The sequence below is a fragment of the Pelophylax lessonae genome (genome assembly GCF_965119305.1).
Source record: "Pelophylax lessonae genome assembly, chromosome: 10".
Lineage (NCBI taxonomy): Eukaryota > Metazoa > Chordata > Amphibia > Anura > Ranidae > Pelophylax > Pelophylax lessonae.
The window spans coordinates 34,710,459-34,731,918 of record NC_138777.1 but is presented as its reverse complement, the minus strand read 5'-3'; the positions used below and the strand labels follow the sequence as shown (position 1 = coordinate 34,731,918).

The window sequence follows — 21,460 nt, the reverse complement described above, 5'->3', positions numbered from 1 at the left end:
TGTACACCAATGATTGCAGAGTGCCACAGCATTGTCCCCAATCACTGCAGAGCGCCACAGCATTGTACCCCAATGATTGCAGAATGCCACAGAATTGTCCCCCAATGATTGCAGAGCGCCACAGCACTGTCCCCAATCACTGCAGAGCGCCACAGCATTGTACCCCAATGATTGCAGAGCGCCACAGCATTGTACCCCAATGATTGCAGAGCGCCACAGCATTGTACCCCAATGATTGCAAAGCGCCACAGCATTGTACCCCAATGATTGCAGAGCGCCACAGCATTGTACCCCAATGATTGCAGAGCGTCACAGCATTGTCCCCCAATGATTGCAGAGTGCCAGCATTGTCCCCCAATGATTGCAGAGTGCCAGCATTGTCCCCCAATGATTGCAGAGTGCCACATTATTGTCCCCCAATGATTGCAGAGTGCCACAGCTTTGTCCCCCAATGATTGCAGAGTGCCACAGCATTGTCCCCCAATGATTGCAGAGTGCCCACAGCATTGTACCCCAATGATTGCAGAGTGCCAGCATTGTCCCCCAATGATTGCAGAGTGCCACAGCATTGTCCCCCAATGATTGCAGAGCGCCACAGCATTGTACCCCAATGATTGCAGAGCGCCACAGCATTGTCCCCCAATGATTGCAGAGTGTCAGCGTGCGTGCTCCGTTCAAACTTACCTGGCGGCGGCGCGGCTCAGCTTCTTCCTCCTCTTCTGCGGCGGGTCCTTCTCCCTCGTCGTCTCGGCGGCGGGAATCGGCGGGCGGCCTCTCCTCTTCTCTGAGCGGCGGTGACGGTGAGTGATTGACGCACGCACCGGCACCGCCCCCATTGCGACGTCAGCGATATCCTGGATGATGATTGGTCCAGGCTGTAGACTGGACCAATCACAGCCAGGATATCAGAAAGTGGGGGTGTCCAACCGCAAAGACTTGCGCCCAGGATACCCCCCTACCTCCCCAAAAGGCAGCCAATCGGCGCCTCTTCTGGGAGGTAACCCCACCCCCCCCCCCCCCAGCCACCAGTTCCTTGGGTTCAGGCCGGCGAACCCAATTTTTTTTTTGAACAACTTTATTTGTTCGTTTTGTTTTTTTTTTTTTTTCGTTTTTTTTTTCTTTTTTTTTTAGGGGTAGGGGGGGCGGCGCCCTGGCGCCCCCTATGCACGGGCCGCCACTGCCATCATTGCTGTCAGTGGGAGGAATGGCGTCCCATCATTGCTGTCAGTGGGAGGAATGGCGTCCCATCATTGCTGTCAGTGGGAGGAATGGCGTCCCATCATTGCTGTCAGTGGGAGGAATGGCATCCCATCATTGCTGTCAGTGGGAGGAATGGCGTCCCATCATTGTGTCAGTGGGAGGAATGGTGTCCCATCGTGTCAGTGGGAGGAATGGTGTGCCATCATTGTGTCAGTGGGAGGAATGGTGTCCCATCATTGTGTCAGTGGGAGGAATGGTGTCCCATCATTGTGTCAGTGAGAGGAATGGTGTCCCATCATTGTGCCAGTAAGAGGAATGGTGTCCCATCATTGGTGTCATTGTGAGGAATGGTGTCCCATCATTGGTGTCATTGTGATGAAAGGTAAGGAATAGTGCACCATCATTGGTGTCAGTGAGAGAAACAGTGTCCTATCTCTTGTGTCAGTGGGAGGAATGGTGTCCCAATAATGGTGTTAGTGGGAGGAATGGTGTCCCAACATTGGTATTAGTGGGAAGAATAGTGCCCCAAGGGCCTGATAAAGGAAAGCAAAAGGCAATATCCGGCCTGTGGTCTGCAGTTTGGATACCACTGTCTTATATGGTCCTCAATGTTTGTCTGGTCAAGCTGTTGTCATTGTATCTCCTAATTCTGTATGTTGAATTAAAATAAAAAAGTAATACAATAAAACAAAAAATATAAACTCCATTTTGGGTAGACGGATCTTATAGGAAGCTCAGGGTGGATTTAGTTACCATAAAGAAGTGGTGTCAGTAAAGGTGTGTAAGTGGTTGGGTGTGTAAAAGCAACAGATGATTATGGAGACACCACGCAGTTTTTATAATGCCTAAAGCTTTCAATACCCAAAATTCACATTTCTTGGATAAGATCCTTTTTCTGAGACTCAATCCTCACCCACTGCAGCTTGCTATTTGTATCTAGGGCCTAACTAATAGTATAGTAAAATTCCATGAAGATGGCAGGGGGTACATGTGGTACATTTTTAACACCAGAAGAACTTTACAATTATAAAGGAAACATTTACAGAAAAGCTGAGCCCTCTATACATGCTTTAGCTTTTATGAAAGGAATGAAGTTACCTGGACATTCTGAAGTGCCAGATTCTCCTGTCTGGTTCCACCATGAACACGAAACTGGGGGACTTTACCGGTCACAGAAGTAAAAATGCCAATAATAGCCTTCACAGCGGTGTCAATGGTCGGGGTAAGGTGATAACTGAAATAAAAAATATTGAAAAATAACCGAGCAGTAGTTTTAATCCCCCTTTGCTGTATCCAAAAAAAAAAAAAATTTTTTTAACTATTTACAATTTTTTAGGCCGTGTTTTATTGTTACTTCAGATTCGGATAGAAAAGCAAAGATATCTATATCTCTATTCTACATCATCCATATCTATGTATATCTATATTATCCATATCGATTTCATCCATATCTACAGTATATCCACAGTTTATCTATATCCTCTACAGTCTATTGATCAATCTATCTAATAAAGACGCAAAACAGAAATCCTCCATTCAATAGATTTAGAAAGCTCTTTATCAAATTTTATTCTACTACGTCAATCTCTGGAATTTTTTTTAATTCCCTTCTGCTTACTTAACCACTTAAGCCCCGGAGGATTTGGCTGCTAAAAGACCAGGGGGTATTTTGCGATTCGGCACTGCGTGACTTTAACGGACAATTGCGCGGTCGTGCGATGCTGTACCTAAACAAATTTGACATCCTTTTTTTCCCACAAACAGAGCTTTCTTTTGGTGGTATTTGATCACCTGTGCGATTTTTTGATCACACGCTATAAACAAAAAAAGCGCGTCAATTTTGCAAAAATAACAATATTTTTCACATATTTTTTATATGAAATTCGCCAAAAAAAATGTAAAAATCACATTTTTTTTTACATTTTTGGCCAATTTGTTTTCTGCTACATATGTTTGGTTAAAAAAAAAATCGAAATAAGCGTATTTTGATTGGTTTGCGCAAAAGTTATTGCCTTTACTAACTAAGGGAAAGATTTCTGTCATTTATGGTGTTTTTTTTTTTAACGAGTAATGGCGGCGATCTGCGATTTTTTTGCGGGATTGCGACATTGCGGCGGACAGATCGGACCCTTGACTGACATTTTTGACACTTTTGGGGGTACCAGTGACATTACTACAGTAATTAGTGCTATACATATGCACTGTTACTGTAAAAATGACACTGGCAGGGAAGGGGTTAACTTTATTGAAGAGGCAGGGGTTAAATGTGTCCCTAGGGGCGTGCTTCTTACTGTAAAGGGGCGTGGCTTTTGATGTAACCAAAGAGACATACGATACTAAATAGCAGGATCATATGATCTCTGCAGTTACACCAGGGAGAATGACAGGCAGCTTTGTTTACATTAGCCGACTGCCTTTCTCCCTCTGTAACGGACGATCGCAAGTGACCGGCGGACATCCGAGCCGCCAGTCACTCGCGCTGGAGTGTCCGAGAACGAGCGGGGGCGGGAGCGCGCCTCCGGCGGCGCGTGCTTGCCCCCTATTGGCTCGTGGGCGAGTGACGTATATATATGTCACTTTGCCCAGGAGGGGCTGACCGCCGCTGTATATAGTCGTGCAGCGGACTGCAAGAGGTTAATTTCATTAACACCAAAGCAGCTGAAACTGATTAACAACCCCATCTGCCACTTAACTGACCAGATTCATATTCCAGGAGTTTAATTGACTTGATGCTATACTCTGATTAAATACAACTACTGAGAGAACACCAAATACAGAATATTAGAAATATTTTCAAAATACAATAAGCAGAATGATGGAATTGATATAAGTGAAAATGGTGCAAAGAGGAGTATAGAATAACCAAAAGCAACTACTTGTCATAATGCATATACGATAAAAAATAATAATTGGATTTGTAAAAATAACCTAAAATCCCATAAGAGTCTGTAATAGTCCATATACTTTAGTGGCAGCTCCCTCAGTGGGACAGAAGTATTCTCTGTAGGGAACATAAAGGAACAGCAGGGGTCTGCAAATGGGATTGCATTGAGAGGGAGGACAGTAAAGCCTGTTGGCCGGTTTTTATTGAAGCAGCCGATGTCTCCTATGTGTACTGGGCATAGGAATTTGTTCACACCATACATGCGCGGTGGTGTGCAGAAAAACAAAGCTCAATGGATATGGTGTGAAGAAGCCCTAGAGTACAAGAGCTACTTAGCAGAAAGCACAGTATGTAATGGGCCTGGCAGGGGTGCCGCTAGAAATCCTGGGGCCCCATACAGCCTACCTGACAGGCCACCCCCCCCCCCCTTCCACCGAAAATATCAAAATTATATTAAATTGTATTATCACCCCCCTTCCCCAATCCCTCTACCTAGCAAAAATCCCTCCCGATCACCCCTCACAGCGCAACCCCCCAAATTCCTCCACAAATTCACAACCCCATCCACATACAGAGTGCAGGGGTCAGGAATACGTTCAGGAGAATGCTAGATACAGAATGCCGGGTTCTGGAGTGCATTATACACAGGGTTCAGGAGAGTGCTAGATAGGGAGTAGTGCCTTACTAAGCTGACCAAGATTTCCCATAGATGCAAATGTTAGACAGGGAGCAGTGCCATACCAAGTTGACCAAGATTCTCCATTATGGCCAATGTTAAAAATCAGGAGTAGTGCCATACCAAGCTGTCCATAGTAGCGAATGTACGTAAATGCCTCTGTATGCACCTCTTCCCAGCTGCTACAACCTCTGCAACACACACACCTCTCCTCTGCCCTTATCTTCCCCAAAGGTTCCCCCATCTTCCACATAATTACCTTTCTAAAATACCTTTCTGTTGCTGGCTGCCATATCTTCCTTCTCCTTCTTCCCTATGCACGTGTTGCTTGACACAGGGGGCGGGTCTGAGTAGCAGTCCCGCCCATTACCGACATCACAGCATGAATTTGACAGGTGCAGTCTCTCATTGTGGCTGCATAGTGCACACCCAGCTGGTTTGTTAGCCAATCCCTGGCTGCTCTAAATGTTCCCACTGCTGCAGGTCCTTCTGAGCTAGAAGGTAACATTTATCACCAGAATTATGCCGGACAAAGCCTCTGTACAGCGGGACAGTCCTGCCCAGGTTGGGAGGTATGCTGTCATCCTACCGATCTTCCTGCTGTCCGGGCCCCCCTATGTGCCGGGGCCCCATACAGGAGTACTGGCTGTACCCCCCTGATGGCGGCCCTGGAGCCCAGTATGGCTTCCTCTTTGTAGCTGATCTGTGGTCGTTGGCACTAACATCTCAGTGTGGTCAGATATCACATTAGGATTGCTATGTTTTGAGGCCTGAAAATTTAAGTATGGTTTCTCAGCATTTAATATCTGTTAGGGATGTGGACTTATAAAAGCCATGTACCAAGGCTAGATCCAAGGCTGAAGAACTACCATATTGTTCAATTTTTCTTTTTTATTATATAGTAACATAAAAAAAACCAAAAAAACAGTGGATAATAAACACCACCAAAATAAGGTTCTATTTATTAAAAAAGGAAAAAGATATGAAATCCATTAGTGTACAGTATTACATAACCGATTGGCATTCACACTATCACAGTGCTAAAATCTGAACAATGTCCCTATAATGAGGGAATATTACAGACTGGCACTCAAAGGGTTAAAAACTATATGGCCAACATTTTGTATTTCCATCACCAGGCTAAGATCACATGACCAGTAATTTCAGTTTGGAGCCAGCAGATCTGAACATGACTGTTACAGGGATAAAAATACAACCTTGTCCTAATGTTATAGCTTTGTGAATTGTGTCCATAGACAGAAATAAAATGATTTTATTATGTGCCTGATACAGAAAAAATATATAATTCAGATGTAAGCTGAGCAAAGATGTTCCATATTTCTTTTAGTTAAAAAAAAATTGCCAAAAAATCTGACATATAAACACCAGATAGGATAAACAATTTTTTTTTCCCTGTATAGTCATGTCTCTGGTAAAAAAAAAAAAAAGGTCATGTGACCTTGTTTTCTTAACTGTCATCACCTGGCTCCGCCCCCCTCAGCTGCTGCCTATAAATAGAGCTTGCAGAGCATCCTTGAGCCATTCCATCGTTGTACTCTGCTAGAGGTGGTTGTGTTCTCTTTCTCTCTGAGGCTTTGCTTTGTGATTTGTAATCATGAACTGGCTGACTGTGAGAAAGAGAGGATATGATGCGATGGATCTCCTGAAAACCAACAAGGAGGATTCTGTAATATTACTACGAGCGGGACTCTTAACAGAGGACCACAGACCAACCCCACAGCCCCAAGAGTCTGCCCCTAAAAGGGATAGACTTAGGGCAAATGGGAAGAGAATTTGGAAATTTCTGGGTAGATTTTGCCCCTTTCTTCACACAAAGTTGGAAGACACAGATAGTAAGTATTAGAATAATGAGATATAATGCACAGCACACAATACAACATTTATCACCCAAATACATACATATATATATATATAAATATATATATATATATATATATATATATATATATATATATATATATATATATATATATATATACACACACATAGGAGGTCACTAGACAGAGTAGGGAAGAGTTAGAACCTCTGTCTGGTTTTTAACACTTTCTATGTCCTGTTACAGAGATTCTCCTCTATATTTCTTCTGATCACCAATGTCACCAGGATAGAAAGTGATGGAAAAGCCAACATTGTGGGCTGCCATCAGGACAGGAATAGAGGGGAAATCTTTCCATGGAGAATACGGATGGGGGATGAGTTTTTATGAATCTGTTGTAAAGTCTCCTCCCTAGAGGTCCAGCCAGTAATAGCACTTGTGATTACATTTGTCAGCCTGCCGTTATGTGAATTCAGGTGACAGTTGGGCTGCAGGTGACAGTTGGGCTGCAGGGGTCAGGTGTGCAGGAGACATACATGGACTATGAATGAATACAAAGTCAGTGTGAGCGCCTCCCTAGTGACAGGCTGTGTATACATTCATGAGGAATGAGGCCCGCTATAATGTGTGTGTATATATATATATATATATATATATATATATACACACATATATATACACACACACATACAGTATATATATATATATACATACCTAAATACATATACACCTCTATAGGGTCCAGGTATCACCTCATGCTACCAGTAGTAAAACTGACATTGGCCAAACGCAAAACTAGTGAAAAACAATCAGAAAAGATGAGTAGGGATTTTTTTTACTGGTCTCCATCTGTAAAACTTTTCCTGTTTTGGAGGTCGTCTCATTGTTGCCCATCTAGTGCACCTATTAACCACTTAAGCCCCGGAAGATTTTACCCCCTTCCTGACCAAGGCCTATTTTGCGATTCGGCACTGCGTGACTTTAACGGACAATTGCGCGGTTGTGCAACGCTGTACACAAATTAAATTGATGTCCTTTTTTTCCCACAAACCGAGCTTTCTTTTGGTGGTATTTGATCACCTGTGCGATTTTTTGATCATGCGATATAAACAAAAAGAGTGTAAATTTTGCAAAAATAACAATATTTTTCACATTTTTTATATGAAATTCCCCCCCAAAAAAATTTAAAAATCTAAATTTTTTAACATTTTTGGCCAATTTGTTTTCTGCTACATATGTTTGGTAAGAAAAATTGCAATAAGCGTATGTTGATTGGTTTGCGCAAAAGTTATTGCGTTTATTAACTAAGGGAAAGATTTCTGTCATTTTTGGTGTTTTTCTTTTAACGAGTAATGGCGGCGATCTGTGATTTTTTTGCGGGACTGCGGCATTGCAGCGGACAGATCGGACCCTTGACTGACATTTTTGACACTTTTGGGGGTACCAGTGACATTACTACAGTAATCAGTGCTATACATATGCACTGTTACTGTAAAAATGACACTGGCAGGGAAAGGGTTAACTTTATTGAAGAGGAAGGGGTTAAATGTGTCCCTAGGGGCATGCTTCTTACTGTAAAGGGGCGTGGCTTTTGATGTAACCACAGAGACGTACGATCCTAAATAGCAGGATCGTATGATCTCTGCAGTTACACCAGGGAGAATGACAGGCGGCTTTGTTCACATCAGCCGACTGCCTTTCTCCCTCTGTAACGGACGATCGCGAGTGACCGGCGGACATCCGAGCCGCCGGTCACTCGCGCTGGAGTGTCCGAGAATGAGCGGGGGCGGGAGCGCGCCTCTGGTGGCGCGCACTTGCCCCCTATTGGCTCGTGGGCGAATGACGTATATATACACGTCACTTTGCCCAGGAGGGGCTGACCGCCGCCGTATATAGTTGTGCAGCGGTCGGCAAGAGGTTAATTTCATTAACACCAAAGCAGCTGAAACTGATTAACAACCCCATCTGCCACTTAACTGACCAGATCAATATTCCAGGAGTTTAATTGACTTGATGCTATACTCTGATTAAATTACAACTACTGAGAGAACACCAAATACAGAAGATTAGAAATATTTTCAAAATACAATAAGCAGAATGATGGAATTGATATAAGTGAAAATGGTGCAAAGAGGAGTATAGAATAATCAAAAGCAACTACTTGTCATAATGCATATACGATAAAAAATAATAATTGGATTTGTAAAAAATAACCTAAAATCCCATAAGAGTCTGTAATAGTCCATATACTTTAGTGGCAGCTCCCTCAGTGGGACAGAAGTATTCTCTGTAGGGAACATAAAGGAACAGCAGGGGTCTGCAAATGGGATTGCATTGAGAGGGAGGACAGTAAAGCCTGTTGGCCGGTTTTTATTGAAGCAGCCGATGTCTCCTATGTGTACTGGGCATAGGAATTTGTTCACACCATACATGCGCGGTGGTGTGCAGAAAAACACAGCTCAATGGATATGGTGTGAAGAAGCCCTAGAGTACAAGAGCTACTTAGCAGAAAGCCCAGTATGTAATGAGCCCAGTATGGCTTCCTCTTTGTAGCTGATCTGTGGTCGTTGGCACTAAGATCTCAGTGTGGTCAGATATCACATTAGGATTGCTATGTTTTGAGGCCTGAGAATTTAGGTATGGTTACTCAGCATTTAATATCTTAGGGATATGGACTTATAAAAGCCATGTACCGAGACTAGATACCCAGGGCTGAAGAACTACCATATTGCTAAATTTTTCTTTTTTATTATATAGTAACAAAAAAAAAAAAAAAAACAGTGGATAATAAACGCCACCAAAATAAGATTCTATTTATCAAAAAAAAAAAAAAAAAAGATATGAAATCCATTAGTGTACAAAATTACAGTGCTGAAATCTGAACAATGTCCTTATAATGAGGGAATATTACAGACTGGCACCCAAAGGGTTAAAAACTATATGGCCAACATTTTGTATTTCCATCACCAGGCTAAGATCACATGACCAGTAATTTTAGTTGGGAGCCAGCAGATCTGAACATGACTGTTACAGGGATAAAAATACAACCTTGTCCTAATGTTATAGCTTTGTGAATTGTGTCCATAGACAGAAATAAAATGATTTTATTATGTGCCGGATACAGAAAAAATGAATAATTCAGATGTAAGCTGAGCAAAGATGTTCCATATTTCTTTTAGTTAAAAAACTATTGCCAAAAAATCTGACATATAAACACCAGATAGGATAAACAATGTTTTTTTCCCTGTATAGTCATGTCTCTGGTAAAAAAAAAAAAAAAAAGGTCATGTGACCTTGTTTTCTTAACTGTCATCACCTGGCTCCGCCCCCCTCAGCTGCTGCCTATAAATAGAGCTTGCAGAGCATCCTTGAGCCATTCCATCGTTGTACTCTGCTAGAGGTGGTTGTGTTCTCTTTCTCTCTGAGGCTTTGCTTTGTGATTTGTAATCATGAACTGGCTGACTGTGAGAAAGAGAGGATATGATGCGATGGATCTCCTGAAAACCAACAAGGAGGAGTCTGTAATATTACTACGAGCGGGACTCTTAACAGAGGACCACAGACCAACCCCACAGCCCCAAGAGTCTGCCCCTAAAAGGGATAGACTTAGGGCAAATGGGAAGAGAATTTGGAAATTTCTGGGTAGATTTTGCCCCTTTCTTCACACAAAGTTGGAAGACACAGATAGTAAGTATTAGAATAATGAGATATAATGCACAGCACACAATACAACATTTATCACCCAAATACATACATATATATTGGGGACACTATATATATATATATATATATACATAGGAGGTCACTAGACAGAGTAGGGAAGAGTTAGAACCTCTGTCTGGTTTTTAACACTTTCTATGTCCTGTTACAGAGATTCTCCCTCTATATTTGTTCTGATCACCAATGTCACCAGGATAGAAAGTGATGGAAAAGCCAACATTGTGGGCTGCCATCAGGACAGGAATAGAGGGGAAATCTTCCCATGGAGAATACGGATGGGGGATGAGTTTTTACGAATCTGTTGTAAAGTCTCCTCCCTGGAGGTCCAGCCAGTAATAGCACTTGTGATTACATTTGTCAGCCTGCCGTTATGTGAAGTCAGGTGACAGTTGGGCTGCAGGTGACAGTTGGGCTGCAGGGGTCAGGTGTGCAGGAGACATACATGGTCTATGAATGAATACAAAGTCAGTGTGAGCGCCTCCCTAGTGACAGGCTGTGTATACAATCATGAGGAATGAGGCCCGCTATAATGTGTGTGTATATATATATATATATATATATATATACACACACACATATATATATATATACACACACACACATACAGTATATATATATATATATATATATATATATATATATATATATATATATACATACCTAAATACATATACACCTCTATATGGTCCAGGTATCACCTCATGCTACCAGTAGTGATACTGACATTGGCCAAACGCAAAACTAGTGAAAAACAATCAGAAAAGATGAGTAGGGATTTTTTTTTACTGGTCTCTATCTGTAAAACTTTTCCTGTTTTGGAGGTCGTCTCATTGTTGCCCATCTAGTGCACCTATTAACCACTTAAGCCCCGGAAGATTTTACCCCCTTCCTGACCAAGGCCTATTTTGTGATTCGGCACTGCGTGACTTTAACGGACAATTGCGCGGTCGTGCAACGCTGTACACAAATGAAATTGATGTCCTTTTTTTCCCACAAACAGAGCTTTCTTTTGGTGGTATTTGATCACCTGTGCGATTTTTTGATCATGCGATATAAACAAAAAGAGCGTCAATTTTGCAAAAATAACAATATTTTTCACATTTTTTATATGAAATTCCCCCCCAAAAAATGTAAAAATCAAAATTTTTTAACATTTTTGGCCAATTTGTTTTCTGCTACATATGTTTGGGAAAGAAAAATTGCAATAAGCGTATGTTGATTGGTTTGCGCAAAAGTTATTGCGTTTATTAACTAAGGGAAAGATTTCTGTCATTTTTGGTGTTTTTTTTTAACGAGTAATGGCGGCGATCTGTGATTTTTTTGCGGGACTGCGGCATTGCGGTGGACAGATCGGACCCTTGACTGACATTTTTGACACTTTTACTACAGTAATCAGTGCTATACATATGCACTGTTACTGTAAAAATTACACTGGCAGGGAAGGGGTTAACTTTATTGAAGAGGCAGGGGTTAAATGTGTCCCTAGGGGCGTGCTTCTTACTGTAAAGGGGCGTGGCTTTTGATGTAACCACAGAGACATACAATCCTAAATAGCAGCATCATATGATCTCTGCAGTTACACCAGGGAGAATGACAGGCGGCTTTGTTTACATTAGCCGACTGCCTTTCTCCCTCTGTAACGGACGATCGCAAGTGACCGGCGGACATCTGAGCCGCCGGTCACTCGCGATGGAGTGTCCGAGAACGAGCGGGGGCAGGAGCGCGCCTCCGGCGGCGCTTGCTTGCCCCCTATTGGCTCGCGGGCGAGTGACGTATATATATATGTCACTTTCCCCAGGAGGGGCTGACAGCCGCTGTATATAGTCGTGCAGCGGTCTGCAAGAGGTTAATTTCATTAACACCAAAGCACCTGAAACTGATTAACAACCCCATCTGCCACTTAACTGACCAGATCAATATTCCAGGAGTTTAATTGACTTGATGCTATACTCTGATTAAATTACAACTACTGAGAGAACACCAAATACAGAATATTAGAAATATTTTCAAAATACAATAAGCAGAATGATGGAATTGATATAAGTGAAAATGGTGCAAAGAGGAGTATAGAATAATCAAAAGCAACTACTTGTCATAATGCAAATACGATAAAAAATAATAATTGGATTTGTAAAAATAACCTAAAAGCCCATAAGAGTCTGTAATAGTCCATATACTTTAGTGGCAGCTCCTCAGTGGGACTGAAGTCATCTCTGTAGGGAACATAAAGGAACAGCCGGGGTCTGCAAATGGGATTGCAGTGAGAGGGAGGACAGTAAAGCCTGTTGGCCGGTTTTTATTGAAGCAGCCGATGTCTCCTATGTGTACTGGGCATAGGAATTTGTTCACACCATACATGCGCGGTGGTGTGCAGAAAAACAAAGCTCAATGGATATGGTGTGAAGAAGCCCTAGAGTACAAGAGCTACTTAGCAGAAAGCACAGTATGTAATGAGCCCAGTATGGCTTCCTCTTTGTAGCTGATCTGTGGTCGTTGGCACTAAGATCTCAGTGTGGTCAGAGATCACATTAGGATTGCTATGTTTTGAGGCCTGAGAATTTAGGTATGGTTACTCAGCATTTAATATCTTAGGGATGTGGACTTATAAAAGCCATGTACCAAGACTAGATACCCAGGGCTGAAGAACTACCATATTGCTAAATTTTTCTTTTTTATTATATAGTAAAAAAAAAAAAAAACAGTGGATAATAAACGCCACCAAAATAAGATTCTATTTATCAAAAAAAAAAAGATATGAAATCCATTAGTGTACAAAATTACAGTGCTGAAATCTGAACAATGTCCTTATAATGAGGGAATATTACAGACTGGCACTCTAAGGGTTAAATACTATATGGCCAACATTTTGTATTTCCATCACCAGGCTAAGATCACATGACCAGTAATTTCAGTTGGGAGCCAGCAGATCAGAACATGACTGTTACAGGGATAAAAATACAACCTTGTCCTAATGTTATAGCTTTGTGAATTGTGTCCATAGACAGAAATAAAATGATTTTATTATGTGCCGGATACAGAAAAAAATGAATAATTCAGATGTAAGCTGAGCAAAGATGTTCCATATTTCTTTTAGATAAAAAAAAATTTGCCAAAAAAATCTGACATATAAACACCAGATAGGATAAACAATGTTTTTTTCCCCTATATAGTCATGTCTCTGGTAAAAAAAAAAAAAAAAAAAAAAAAGGTCATGTGACCTTGTTTTCTTAACTGTCATCACATGGCTCCGCCATGTGATCAGCTGCTGCCTATAAATAGACCTCGCAGAGCATCCTTGAGCCATTCCATCGTTGTACTCTGCTAGAGGTGGTTGTGTTCTCTTTCTCTCTGAGGCTTTGCTTTGTGATTTGTAATCATGAACTGGCTGACTGTGAGAAAGAGAGGATATGATGCGATGGATCTCCTGAAAACCAACAAGGAGGATTCTGTAATATTACTACGAGCGGGACTCTTAACAGAGGACCACAGACCAACCCCACAGCCCCATGAGTCTGCCCCTAAAAGGGATAGACTTAGGGCAAATGGGAAGAGAATTTGGAAATTTCTGGGTAGATTTTGCCCCTTTCTTCACACAAAGTTGGAAGACACAGATAGTAAGTATTAGAATAATGAGATATAATGCACAGCACACAATACAACATTTATCACCCAAATACATACATATATATTGGGGACACTATATATATATATATACACATAGGAGGTCACTAGACAGAGTAGGGAAGAGTTAGAACCTCTGTCCGGTTTTTAACACTTTCTATGTCCTGCTACAGAGATTCTCCCTCTATATTTCTTCTGATCACCAATGTCACCAGGATAGAAAGTGATGGAAAAGCCAACATTGTGGGCTGCCATCAGGACAGGAATAGAGGGGAAATCTTTCCATGGAGAATACGGATGGGGGATGAGTTTTTATGAATCTGTTGTAAAGTCTCATACCTGGAGGTCCAGCCAGTAATAGCACTTGTGATTACATTTGTCAGCCTGCCGTTATGTGAATTCAGGTGACAGTTGGGCTGCAGGTGACAGTTGGGCTGCAGGGGTCAGGTGTGCAGGAGACATACATTGTCTATGAATGAATACAAAGTCAGTGTGAGAGCCTCCCCAGTGATAGGCTGTGTATACAGGGACCATCAATAGGAATGAGGCCCGCCACTGTCCTCCCCCCTCAATGACATTCCCATTTACCAGGATTATTCATATGGACAGTTGTGTTCCAGCATATGTATGACCAGGCAGACGGGGGGCTGCAGGAGCAGAAGATTATTCATTCTGCTTTGTCATATAGTGCCTGAACCATACCTACCTACAGGACTCATCCCCCCTGCTCCTACATTGTTCAATTAAGTCATTTTAGGGATTTGATTGGCAAGATTTACTAAAAGTATGTTTTGATGAAAGATATGATAGAGAACAGGTCAGCTGCCATTTTCTTCTGGGTGAAACCCTCTGGCAAAAAAAAACAAAAAACTGATGCTATACCAGTGGTTGGGGGGTGGTTGTAAAAACACGTCTCAACTAAAGGAGTTTTACAACCCCCCCCCCCCCAAACTGCAAAGGTTAACAAGCCCTTACTGTCCTGAGCCCCTTATAAAGGTTGCTTTCACAATGATGCACTGCAGTTTACCAGTACCACAGGTGCAGTGCAGCGCTTTCACAAAGCGCAACAACCCTGCAGGATATAATAGAAGTTGATTGGCTCAGTGCAGCTAATCCTCTTAGTGCTTGCTTCATCCGATGCTGGCGCTATGCACTCTGATGCTCTGGGATGGTGGTTTGGCAACCTGTGATCTGGGCTTACTGACAGACCATTCCAGAGCATGAGGCCACGGGCCACATCAAATGTTGTGGGTGGGGAGTAGTGGGCGGCTGTTACCAAGGCGCCGGACTGCTTCAATCTGACAGCAGGAAGTCGGCTTGTCAAATATGCAAGTCCATGCATTCTATGGATCTGACATTGAGGGGTTTACACCCACCCCCTCTTGTCAAGCCTGTATGACGTATGGACCTGGCAGTGAAAGGGTTAAGTATGGTTACTCAGTGTTTAATAGCTTTTAGTGATGTCATGGGGGCTTATAAATGCCATGTACTGAGAACAGATATCCAGGGCTGAGAATCACCATATTGTCCATGTATGTATAAAACTGCCATAAAAGAGAAATGTGTGACACAATATTAGTGTCACAACACAGAGTCACTTACATGACACAATTAAATGACTGTATATTATTTTTCATATAAATAATGTTCAAGTAGAAGTAATACTTTTTTTTCTCTCTCTCCAGGCAAAAATGTTATCTCATCCAACCGAGACACAAAGCCAATTCCACCGGCTACATCCATGGAGGACAAGAAACCTCCCATAACTTCAGTTACCAGTGAGAGCGAGGAGGCTTTAATGGCCACATCCAATGAGGGCAAAAAATCAGCCAACAGTGAGGATGAGAAGACTTCACTGGCTACAACTAACAAGGACAACAAGCAAGTCACCAGTGAAAACGAGGAGACTTCGCTGCCAAAATCCAAGGAGGACAACAAACCAGTCACCAGTGCGGGCGAGGAGGCTACACTGGCCAAATCCAACAAAGACAAAAAATCAGCCAATAGTGAGGATGAGAAGACTTCACTGGCTGCAAGTAACAAGGACAACAAACAAGTCACCAGTGAGAACATAAAGACTTCACTGACCAAATCCAATAAGGACAACAAAACGGACAACAGTGAAGGCGGCGATACTTCACCTACCTACGAGTCTGACAAACTTACCATGGAAAGTTTCACCTTTCATAGAATGCTTGGACAGGGGTCCTATGGAAAAGTGTTTTTGGCCTCTTATCCCTTCATTGACAAAAAGCTGGCAGTGAAAATTGTTAAAAAAAAAAAACTACTTGCTGAAGATCCTAGCTGTGCCCTTGAAGAGCGCTACATAATGGAAACATGCAGCAACTCCCCATTGATTGCGCATCTCTACTGCTCCTTTCAAACAAAGGCTCATCTGGTTTTTGCTATGGAGTTCCTGGGTGGAGGGGATCTCAGTGCATTCATAAAGTCTTCAGCTCCATTTGATGAAGAGACCTTAAAACATCTTACTGCCCAAATTCTGTGTGGACTGCAATACCTTCATTCTCTTCAGATTCTTCACAGGGATCTAAAACCAGAGAACATTCTTCTGGATAATGAAGGTTTTGCCAAAATTGCCGATTTTGGTTTGGCGGCAACTTGTGTCACGGAGTCCAACAGAGTCAGAGAGCGTGTGGGGACACCAAGTTACATGGCCCCTGAAGTCTATGCTTATAAGCCATACTATTACCCAGCAGACTATTTCTCATTTGGGATAATAGTATATGAGATGGCCGTAGGGTACCATCCTTTTTATACTGGAGTGGAGAATCGACAGCAGTTGGCTGACAACATTCACACCATGTCAACCAGTTTCCCATTCGACATGGACTTTTCCCTGTATGAACTCATACACAGACTTTTTTGGCATGACCAAGAGGAACGTGCATACCTAGTGCGCAATCTCAGATCACACTCTTTCTTCAAGGGGATTGACTGGGCAGAAATAGAAAGAGGACCATCTATTTCAGAGCCAATTTTTGAGGAACCACTGGAAGAAATCATTGAAGTCAATACATTTCTGTCCAAGGACCTGGAGATACCAATTTGCTCAATTGAGCAGGAGTTTTTCAAAGACTTTACATACATGAGTGAGGGAATGAAGGCGAAAACAGTCTGATCCCCACCAGCATCAGAGGGCCATCCTTGCATGGATGGTTGAAAAAAAAAAACAAAAAAAAAAAAAAACCCCAAACCCCCCCCCCCAAAAAACAAAAAAAAAACAAAAAAAAAAACAAAAAAAAAAAAAAAATTAGTTAGGATAAGATAGGATATATAGATAAGATAGGATATATAGATAAGTTAGGATATATACTGCTTTTACACGTTAACTGACCCTGGCCTGTTTACCGACGATGCCTTTGCCTGCCATTTTAAAAACCAAGTTTCTGAAATCCACGTGCACCGACCTCAGCCTGCTTACCGACGATGCCTTTGCCTGACGTTTTAAACCAGGTTTTTGACTTTCAAGTGTACCGACCTTGGCCTGCTAATCGACCATGTTTTTTGCCTGATCTTTTGCCCTTCTATTTTAGTACACAGGGGTCTCACATATGTGAGGGGTTTCAGAATAGTCTTTGGAGTATAGAAAAACTGTTTTTGGTTTTCTGTGTTCCCATTACAGGGTCTGGAATCCGGAGGCTTCAAAGAGATTTGGGTGGGAGAAGCCTCTACCCCTGTCCCCATTCCTTTCTGACAGAGGCCTTAATAATAATAATAGACTATACATTGTGGTGTATGCTTTTCAAAATGGGGTCATTTTATGGGCGTTTCCTTTGTACTGGTGCTCCAGTGCCTTCAAAGTATGATAGGTCGTCATGAAATTAGATGTGTGTGAAATTAGAGTGCGGTCTAAGGTGAATTTCCCTCACAAACTTGGTCCCTCGAGCCAGAACCCAAGATCCTGTGACGGGACCAGATCACGGGTGACCGTTACCGTACGGGGAGTCTCAACACATGGGATTCTTTTACTGCAGAAGTCCTCCGTCTGAATTGACGTCAACAGAGGCCGGTCTACCAACTGGTCCCTATTAGGTGACGGGTTCCCAAGAATTGGCAGAATAAAAGATCCATTCTGGTTCCAGGTAAGAGTGACTTATAATTTGTTTTAATTTGGATAGAGAGTCTGTGTATGTGGAAGTGTCTGTGTGAGAAGATCTTCATAAGAATACCAATATTTTTTAGTAGAACACAGAACTCTTAGAGAGTCTGTGTATGTCTGCGAGTTAACAAAAATATTGTGTATAAGTGTAAGAATATCAATATTTTTTAGTAGAACACAGAACTAGGAGGGTTGAAGAAGTGCAGTAAACCGCTCAGAGAGTCTGTGTATGTCTGCGAGTTAACAAAAGTATTGTGTATAAGTGTCTGTGTGAGAAGACCTTAACTAACTCCGTGCGCACGTTAATATGGGCCAGAGATGTATGAAACAAGAAAAAAAAAATGAGAATACCAAATATATGTTATCTGAATTTAAATAGAATAGGTTTATTGTGGTGTCTGCATCTTTAAGCGATAAACTTCTGAACTAAAAAAAAAAAAAAAAAAAGGTATCGGCAGTGTCTGCCAGTGCATGGCAGCCTTCTAGTAAAGAATAGACACTGAAACCATAATATTTAGTGCTTTGCTTAACTGTTGTTCCGTTTAAGATGGGTAAAGTCCCTGGTAAGGGACCTCTGCCCAATGTACCTAAGCCCACAGTAGTCAAGATAGCAGAAAGAGTACCCTGGATCCACCTCTCACATTGTAAAAAGGCAAAGAATCTAGGGCCAGACCAGGGAACGCCCACAGAGTCTTCAGTGAAAGTCCGGCTACAAAGGGGGGTGACTCCAATAGGGACCACCCGTCTCAAACCCGGTGAAGAAACATGGCACAATATAGGCTCATAGGGGCGGTAAAACAGCTTAGGGAAAGACAACTGTTAGAACCAGGGTGCTTTATCAAAACATGGATGGGCAGATTCCTAATAGGGATAATGATAATGGGAAGTATTATAGCATTAGTACTAATATTTTTGGATCAGGAATTTTGGAATATATATATATACACCCCTTGGAAGAGATACAGTGGGAACAATACAAATTCAAGTACTTGGGAAAGGACAAGTTGCACTTTCAGTTATTAGCATGCTATTAATAAGGTTTTGTCCAGACTTGTTTAAAACAAATTTTATTTACAAAGAACAGTTAAGTATAGAAACAGGGTTTGGGGATAAAAATGAGTGGGTAGAATGGGTCAGATGGACAACCAAAACCAAAGAGCTGGGAAATTGTATCTCATGTGCCAACTCAAGGCCCCAGCTAGCGACTGTTCCTTTCCTAACAGATGAAACAAACCTGATATGTATAATAATATGATATGATATGTATAATAATATGATATGATATGTATAATAATATGATATGATATGTATAATAAGAAAGTTCAAGGAAAAACTCACAAACACTGAGTGTAGAGAAGAGCAAAAATTGTATTCAGTCACCAAGATGCCCCCCTCTGTTAGGGCAGTCTTAGGAAATTTTATCTGCTTTGTCAGCACCAAGAGTGAAATGTAGGAGACTTACACCCCGACTTACTGCTTATAAAATATATTAACCAGTAACCCACCTTACCAGCAGATTGGTTTCAGAACCAAAAGAAACAATTAGCTGATGTTTGGTGGCTGTGTGGGGATATGAAACTTAGAAACAAACTCCCTCCCAAATGGAAAGGGATACCTGTCGGTGATGAGATGAAGATGCCGCAGTTGAAGAAACAACACTTTCGAATAAAGAAAGACGCACTACAAGGATAATTTGACAATCGAATCGAGTCTACACTGATTTTATCGGAGTACCATGAGGAGTCCCTGATGAATTCAAAGCACAGGACAAGATATCAGCCGGATTCACCTCCATCTTCTTGGGGGTTCAACCTAACAAGAATGTCGATTGGATAAACGACATCTATTATAATCAGCAAATGTTTGTGAACTACACCAGAGATGCCATTCTAGGAGTGGCCAGCCAAATGGATGCAACCTTATTGACAGCCTGGCAGAATCGTATTGCTCTTGATATGCTGTTAGCAGAGAAGGAAGGTGTGTGCAAGATGTTCAAGGCCTTTTGTTGCACCTTCTTTCCTAACAATACAGCCCCCGATGGTAGCATAACGAAGGCCCTGCAAGGACTGCAGATGCTGCCTGAAGCACTGGCAGAAAAATTCTGGCGTGGAAAACCCCCTGACTGGACTCTTTGAGACATGGTTCGGTAAGTGGGGTGAGCTGATAAGGAATATATGTTGATTTTATCGGAGTACCATGAGGAGTCCCTGATGAATTCAAAGCACAGGACAAGATATCAGCCGGTTTCACCTCCATCTTCTTGGGGGTTCAACCTAACAAGAATATCGATTGGATAAACGACATCTATTATAATCAGCAAATGTTTGTGAACTACACCAGAGATGCCATTCTAGGAGTGGCCAGCCAAATAGATGCAACCTTATTGACAGCCTGGCAGAATCGTATTGCTCTTGATATGCTGTTAGCAGAGAAGGAAGGTGTGTGCAAGATGTTCAAGGCCTTTTGTTGCACCTTCTTTCCTAACAATACAGCCCCCGATGGTAGCATAACGAAGGCCCTGCAAGGACTGCAGATGCTGTCTGAAGCACTGGCAGAAAAATTCTGGCGTGGAAAACCCCCTGACTGGACTCTTTGAGACATGGTTCGGTAAGTGGGGTGAGCTGATAAGGAATATATGTTGATTTTATCGGAGTACCATGAGGAGTCCCTGATGAATTCAAAGCACAGGACAAGATATCAGCCGGATTCACCTCCATCTTCTTGGGGGTTCAACCTAACAAGAATGTCGATTGGATAAACGACATCTATTATAATCAGCAAATGTTTGTGAACTACACCAGAGATGCCATTCTAGGAGTGGCCAGCCAAATGGATGCAACCTTATTGACAGCCTGGCAGAATCGTATTGCTCTTGATATGCTGTTAGCAGAGAAGGAAGGTGTGTGCAAGATGTTCAAGGCCTTTTGTTGCACCTTCTTTCCTAACAATACAGCCCCCGATGGTAGCATAACGAAGGCCCTGCAAGGACTGCAGATGCTGCCTGAAGCACTGGCAGAAAAATTCTGGCGTGGAAAACCCCCTGACTGGACTCTTTGAGACATGGTTCGGTAAGTGGGGTGAGCTGATAAGGAATATATGTTGATTTTATCGGAGTACCATGAGGAGTCCCTGATGAATTCAAAGCACAGGACAAGATATCAGCCGGTTTCACCTCCATCTTCTTGGGGGTTCAACCTAACAAGAATGTCGATTGGATAAACGACATCTATTATAATCAGCAAATGTTTGTGAACTACACCAGAGATGCCATTCTAGGAGTGGCCAGCCAAATAGATGCAACCTTATTGACAGCCTGGCAGAATCGTATTGCTCTTGATATGCTGTTAGCAGAGAAGGAAGGTGTGTGCAAGATGTTCAAGGCCTTTTGTTGCACCTTCTTTC

At 42.2% G+C, this 21,460-nt stretch overlaps 1 protein-coding gene across 1 annotated transcript in view; it reads right to left on the bottom strand.

Moving 5' to 3' along the window:
* The window catches only part of LOC309565910 (glutamine-dependent NAD(+) synthetase-like), a gene marked incomplete at both ends in the record, with an annotated part of 74,805 nt that overhangs the window by 23,081 nt on the left and 30,264 nt on the right, over positions 1–21,460 (bottom strand). Inside the window, one exon of the mRNA XM_082270939.1 lies at positions 2,299–2,434. Within this exon, the coding sequence (XP_082127065.1) occupies positions 2,299–2,434 (136 nt within the window). The remainder of the gene's footprint in view (positions 1–2,298; positions 2,435–21,460) is intronic.